The sequence below is a fragment of the Aristolochia californica genome, unplaced genomic scaffold (assembly GCF_029961685.1).
Source record: "Aristolochia californica isolate CCGP_79_NKW_82.1479 unplaced genomic scaffold, dmAriCali1.0.hap1 SCAF_13, whole genome shotgun sequence".
NCBI lineage: Eukaryota > Viridiplantae > Streptophyta > Magnoliopsida > Piperales > Aristolochiaceae > Aristolochia > Aristolochia californica.
Window position 1 is genome coordinate 23,744,354 of NW_027181804.1, and position 7,292 is coordinate 23,751,645.

The 7,292-nt window shown below is 40.8% G+C and overlaps 1 protein-coding gene across 1 annotated transcript; it reads right to left on the reverse strand.

Moving 5' to 3' along the window:
• Positions 1-2,866: 2,866 nt before the first annotated feature.
• LOC137947725 (uncharacterized) lies at positions 2,867-3,734 on the reverse strand. The gene is made up of 4 exons (XM_068793496.1): positions 3,537-3,734; positions 3,175-3,422; positions 3,025-3,094; positions 2,867-2,923 (listed from the first exon to the last, which is right to left on the reverse strand). Exons 1-4 carry the CDS (start codon positions 3,732-3,734, stop codon positions 2,867-2,869), a joined length of 573 nt encoding a protein of 190 aa, XP_068649597.1.
• Between the last annotated feature and the right edge of the window lie 3,558 nt (positions 3,735-7,292).

The window sequence follows — 7,292 nt, forward strand, 5'->3', positions numbered from 1 at the left end:
CTAATCTCTAATTTAAAGATTTGGTTATGACAACATGGAGAAAAAAATGTTATAAGATGTTTCCATTGACGAAACTTTTTATGTTTATGTGAAGAGAAAGCTATATGAATAATTTATCGGTTTGTTTATGCGATAAATGGAACAACCCATTTCTCCCCCTAGCTCAGAGGAGAAAGGAGACCATTTTGAAGTTTTCTTAAAAAAAAATTTCACTTGACAGATTAGAAACAACTTCACATCTTTAGTCCTTACTTAAATGTTAAATCAAAGGGGAAAGTTTTTTATAGGGGGAATGAGGTCTATGCTCTAATCTTCCTTTTTGTTTCTTACTCTAAGATAAACTGATCATGATAAAATGAGCTTCATGTCTGGCTTATATTAAAGATTAGCAAAAGATGAAGAGGTACATTTCGCGTTCAATTCTCTATTGCGTTTCCCCATTTTTCCAGTTATTTTAGAGCCCGTCCCTTGGTGCCTTCTATAATAGGAAAAGTCGGCTGCCTATAAGTAAAGGAGCCTTTTAGGAAAGAGTTATCGAAAATGCAAGAGGAAGAATAAATGACCCTGAGGATTGTTCTTACAGCCAAAACTCTGAACTTTCTTTGCTAGTTGCCATGTTAAAAGAGAGAGAGAGAGAGAGAGATATGCTTAATGAGTAAGAGAGAGAGAGATATGCTTAATGAGTATTATCTTTGTTGACTTTGTCTTGTTCTTCTCTGCAGTGAGGGTTAAACAATTTCTAGCTCGTTCAAGCCCGAGACAAACCTTCACTATGAGAAATTTTATAATATATGGTTTTATTCACAAGATGGCCTTCAGATCACTGGTAAAGATAAGCATCTTCCATGTCATCAAACGACAAGGATCCAAATTAAACAACCTAATAACAGCTCATGACAAGCATTGCCAACGACCAAAATCATCTCCTTAGATCTCTCATTCAGATTTCTATCTCTTTCCTTTTAAACAGAAGATTATGTCCTGATTAGTCAAGCCTTACTTGCTTAATAGAATTCATCAATGGGTGTTTTGAATCCTTGTCAGACTGCCAGACCTACTCTGGTGTGGCTTATCTGCAAACTTCTGCCAAGAAATCCGAGATCAATCCAGATAAAAATATTATGTTCAAAACCATTACACAAGGTTAAGAAATGTCTGTTGGTTGAAGGATAGAACAGTTCCAGTGCTTGCTTGATGTGAAAACCCATTTAGGTTGTTTTGCTTCACATGTGTTTGTGTGTTTATAAGTGTTAAATGTTTAATGCGATTTTTTAGTTTTCTTTGTTATATTGAGTTCTTTCGGATAGATATAAGGATAAGGATCAAAATACAAATACCAAATAAACTCAAACTCAAATTCTGAAGAGTTGTAATCATTTATAATCTCTGTCAATGATAATCAAGGCAAATATTGTTCTAAATTTCTAAATTCAATATGGTATCAGAGCTTTCAATCAGAATTCATTAATTTTCAAAAACTAAGTCGAAGAGAAAATTTATAACGCATTTTTTCATTTGTTAGACATATTTTCACCATCAAAATTTGATCTTAGAAGGTTATTTGCGCTTTCTGTGTACTATTGTAAGCAGTAATTCTACTTATTTTCACAACAGATGACAGAGACTCATCTCTCCATGCAGAATATAGATTTGGGATCCTATATATCTCCAGAATATGAATAATAGTTAGTCATCAGTTAGCTTCCTTAAGTGCTCCAGCACTGTCAACAATCTTTACCGACTTGTAAACAGCTAGTTTCTGTTGCTTTGAGTGCAAAGCTGATCATTCATGAGAATCCGTTGGCTTTGCGTGATTTACAATTCACCAGACAACCAAGAAAACGTTCTTTTTTTCTTGCTCTTGCTTGTTTTGTTGGGGTTCAGAAATTACTTGGCTCTTTCTAGGTGGTCTCCACAGCCTGGTTTTAGATGGTCTTTGCGTTCTTCTGGCAAGAATGCCTTCTTTTCGACTGTAAATTGCATGCGTTACGTAGCCACTTTAGTCTTTAAGGATTTTATATGAACAACTGGATGAAGATCCAGGAACTAAGATGTATGGCGGGGAAGGAGCACAGGAAATCTCAAGCAGAAGGAAATAAGAATTCTCCCAATCCAATTCTGTAGTGTTCATTCTCTGCTTTTTCTTGTCGGAGAGACTGGGGCTTGAGTCTTTGACAGCACGAAGCTGAAGATCGTTGGAAAAACTGCAGTGATGGAGAGAGCAACCTGGAGCAACTTAAGGCTCGGGATGTCCATGGCAGAGGCACAATTCTTGATGTGTTTTACACTAATGAGAGAGAATCTGATCTCCTTTGGGATTTGATCAAGAAATGGGTGAGTAAAGTCTCTGTTTGGGCAAAAACGAGAGAATTAAGATATGTTAAGAGAATCCGATTTCCTCCTTTCTCTTCACTTCTTGATGACAATCATTCAGTAAAAATGTAAATGAATCCAATAATTAAAAGAGGGTTATATCCCCTACCTGCCACTAGAATGTAACCTCTGTCGTTCTCGAGCTCTTCTTATGGTATCGAATGTTTCAGATATCAGTTCAAGACAACTGACATTAAAAATACAGAAAAGGGTCTAAGAGAAGGAAGAAATTGCAGAAGCTGATAAAAACCTATTTGACTTCGGATAGAATAGCGATTATTTTGCAGGTTAGTTTCAACAAATAATTCACATAGAAGAATGCAAGTGATTCACCCAAAAACACAGAGAAATACCTCTGATGTTCAATTCAAAATTATGTCATCCAATGAAATCGAAAATCAGCCCACAAGCCGGGTTGTATAGCTAAAAATCGTCATTATTAGAATTTTACCAAAAATAGCAAAATCCAAATAATCATGCCAAAATGAAATAATTAATTAAAGAAGTAATCTTCCAAAAATCTGGCCCAAATCGGGTTCAAAATTACTTCCTAAACGATAAATGAAATACTACCATAAAAGGAAAAAAATAACTAAAAATGGGGATTCGGAAGGAAAAACAGTGAATTTTAATCTCGTAAATGATGCTCACCGAGCAAAGCTTGGTGACCACGACGTGCGCGCCGAAAAGACCTTTCCAAATTGGGGTCATATGTGCAGTTCTGATACCCGTAGCCAAAGTTATGGCCAAAATACCGAAACACACCAAAAACTGCCCCACTTAGGAAAAGATCACGACTACCTGCCATCTTTGCACTGATCTGCCAACTCAAGGTATCTCAATGCCAACAACGTGCTATCTGACAACTCAGCATCATCTGACTTGGATCCTCCTGCATCAGTCGCCTCGGGTTGGAAAGAACCCGTCCTCGAGTTCACAATAGCTTCAGCGGAATCCACAAAACAAGGACTCAGGTGTTTCACATTAAAGACATCAGAAGTCCTCAAATGACTGGGGAGGCGCAGTCTGCAGGCGTTATCATTGATCCTCTGCAGGATCTCACAGGGTCCAATCTACCTCTCCTTAAACTTAATATACTCTCCGACAGGAAAACGATCACGAGTTTAGGCTGCCCAAAAAAAATCACCAACATCAAAAAGTACCTGACGACGGTGACTGTCGGCCTTAACCTTGTACTTGGCATTACTCTCGTGAATGGCCAGCTTCACCTGCTCATGGATACCCCGAAAATGTTTTGCCATCTCATTTGCCTTGTGACTCAAACGACCCACACGTGGAATAGGGGCTAATTCAAACACCCCAGATGGATTCTGACCATAGACAATCTCAAATGGGCTCATTCCTGTAGTTCTGTGTTTTGACCTGTTATAGGCAAATTCTGCTTGAGGTAATGCCAAATCCCACTGCTTTGGCTTAGTTCATGCCAAACTCCTCAAAAGGTTCCCCAAACTCCGGTTCACCACCTCGGTCTGACCATCTATTTGGGGGTAGTAGGCGCTGCTAAAATTTAACTTCGTCCCCAGTTTCTCCCATAAACTCCTCCGGAAATGACTCATGAACTTGGTGTCACGATTTGAAGTAAAGGAGTGGGGAACACCATGTAAACATACAATCTCCTGGAAGTAAAGATGGGCGATTCGTGCAACATCCATTGTTTTCCTGCAAGCTACAAAATGGATCATCTTGGAAAACCTGTCAACCACAACCAAAATAGAATCCAAGGCCCATTGGGTACGGGGTAAGCCCAACACAAAGTCCATACTAATAGCAAACCAAGGGACTTCAGGTACAGGTCAAGGTGTGTACAGGCCTGCATTAGTGAGAACTCCCTTGGACCCTTGTCACACGTAACAACACTCCACATATTGAGCCATTTCACTGGTCAATTTGGGCCAGTAATAGTTAGATGAGATCAAAGCCAACGTCTTATCTCGCCCAAAGTGACCCTCGTTACGAAGTTCACTAATAATCAGTTGTCGTAGTGAACACTCTGGAATGCGCAACTGTAATCCACGAAACAGATAACCATTATGCAAAATAAAATCATGTCCTTGACCATCAGTTACCTCCCGAATTATCCTCCTGAATGAAGGATTTGCAACATACATATCAGAAAAAGCCTCAAATCCTGCAACTCATATGCTCATGGTGGTGGGGAGTAACGTACGATGGCTCAGTGCATCTGCGACACTATTCAAACTCCCTGCTTGGTGCCTCAGTGCAAACGTGAACTCCTGCAAGTACGCCACCTACTTGGCATGCCATCTACTCAGCTTGTGTTGACCATTGATGTACTTCAGGGCCTCATGATCAGTGAAAAAAATGAACTCCCTTTGTACTAGGTAGTGATGTCAATGCTTCAAGGACTGAACTATGTCATAAAACTCCAGATCATAGGTGGAATAATTCTTCTTTGATCCTGATAGTTTCTCACTAAAAAAAGCTATTGGGCGCCCCTCCTGACTCAGAACACCACCAATGCCAACCCCAAATGCATCACATTTTACCTCAAACACCTTCTCAAAATCAGGAAGTGCCAAAACTGGTGCCTTTATCATCTTTTGCTTGACCAGTTGAAAACTAGCCTCCGCCTCCTCAGACCACTAGAAATCACGTCCCTTGAGACACTCTATGATAAGAGCAATAAGAGTGCTGAAGTTTCTAATGAACCGACGGTAGAAGGATGCCAAGCCATGGAAACTTCTGACATCATGCAAGGTCTTTGGTTTGAGCCACTCCAAGACTGCATCTTTCTTCAACTGATCTGCATAAACACCATTAGTAGACACAACAAAACCAAGAAAAGTTACAAAAGTAGTGAAGAAAGAACACTTCTTCTGAGTGACGAACAGGCACTCCATCCTCAACATATCAAAAATAGCACGGAGGTGATCAAAATGTGACACCCACGCCGGACTATAAATGAGGATGTTGTCGAAGTAAACTACAACAAATTTCCCCATGAAAGGCCGTAAAACCTTATGCATAAATCTCATAAATGTGTTGGGTGCATTGGACAGCCCAAAAGGCATGACTATCCACTCATACAACCCAAGTTGCGTCTTAAACGCTGTGGTGGTATCCGCTTTTAAGGTCAATTGTTTAGAAGACCTTAGAACCTGACAGTTGGTCTAACATATTATCCAGGCGGGGAATTGGAAACCTATATTTCACTGTAATCCTATTGATTGCTCTACTATCAATACACATATGCCAAGAGCCATCTTTCTTCGGCACCAGTAGGGCAGGAACTGCACATGGGCTCATACTCTCATGGATGTAGCCCCTCTCCAACAACTCTACCACCTATCGCTACAACTCTTCAGATTCCTTGGGATTGAGGCGATATGCTGATCGATTAGGCAAACTGGACCCCGAAACAAGGTCAATCTGATGTTGAATATCCCTCATAGGCGATAGTCTAGGAGGAAGATCCCCTGGCATCAGGTCAGAAAACTCTGCTAGTAGTTGTTGCACCTCTGCTGGTAAATCTGGATTCACGTCTGTTGTACTATTCCCGCAAGGTAGTAGAGCATAGACCATGTCTCCACGGTCTATCTCAACTAAAATCCTGGACATAGAAAGCAGGTTAGTATTATTGGCTATCGGGGTAGGAGTGGGTCCTTCCCGACAAGGTGCCAACACAATCTTCTTCCCTTTGACTCTAAGGGAATATGTATTTTTCCACCCATCATGAATAACACTGCGGTCATACTGCCAAGGTCTGCCTAAAAATACATGACAAACATCCATAGACACAACATCATACCAAGCATTATCAAAATATTTCGTGCCGATCGAAAAAGACACTAGGCATTGCCTATCTACTATTACCTAACTGCCTTTATTCAGCCACGACAATTTGTACGGTTTGGGATGACGAACTGTCTTCAATTGCAATTTTTGGACCGCCTCTTTAGACACTACATTCTCACAACTACCACTGTCAATGATCATCTTGCAGACTTTATCTGCAACTGTGCTGGTCGTGTGGAAAATATTGGTTCTCAACCAATCGCCCTTGGGAGTCAATAGACTCTTACGAACGACAAGAGTCTCATGGCCATCTCCATACAATACATCTCCATCTTCATCATCGTCATACACAGGCTCTCCAATCTCCTTAGTTTTGTCTACCACGTCTTCCTCAATCAGGAGATTTTTGCTTTTCTGACTAGCGGGCTTCCTACACTCAGTCGCTTTATGTCCCTATTCATCACATCTGAAACATCTAATATTTGAATTAGAATTACCCTATGGTGGCTGCTGGACATGACGGGATTCTTGAGGGCAAACTGGCCGACTGCTTTGATCACTTTTGATCATTGGTTTCCTGTTTTGTTGTTTTTCCACAGCAAGTGCACACTGGTATGCTTCAGAAATGGTCCACAGAAGGGGAAGTTGAGGACGTCTTGCAAGGGCTATCGTAATCCCCCCAAATATTGTGCCACCATCTGCTCTTCCATCTCAGATAAATCATTCCGAGCTATCAATTGATATTACTCCTCCGTGTAATCATCAACCGATCTCGTACCTTGCCTCAACGAATGAAGTCGCTAAAACAAGGTTTGAGTGTAGCTGAAAGGAAGGAAGTGACCCTTCATCTTCTTCTTCATCCTCTCCCAATCAGTAATCTTGGCCTTGCCCTTCCAGTTTCATGATCGCCTCAACTGCTCCCACTACGCAGATGCTCTGCCTTTGAGTTTGATGGCAACCAATTTCACTTTGACACGATCTGGGACTTCCTTATACTAAAAAATATGCTCTACTTCATTCAACCAATCGACGAATCCTTCGGCCTATAACGTACCAGAAAACTCGGGCAAATCCACTCTGAAATTGAGGGCTCCATAACGATCCTCCCGACCATGGTGCTCCCAGAATCGAGCATGATTGTG

Bases quoted from the DNA above. Each gene is read 5' to 3' on its own strand.
- LOC137947725 (XM_068793496.1), bottom strand. From the start codon at position 3,734: ATGAGCCCATTTGAGATTGTCTATGGTCAGAATCCATCTGGGGTGTTT. The intron at 3,095-3,174 runs GTAGTCGTGATC...TACGGGTATCAG, and splicing joins GATCAGTGCAAAGATGGCAG to AACTGCACATATGACCCCAA. The intron at 2,924-3,024 runs GTGAGCATCATT...TTTATCGTTTAG, and splicing joins TGGTCACCAAGCTTTGCTCG to GAAGTAATTTTGAACCCGAT.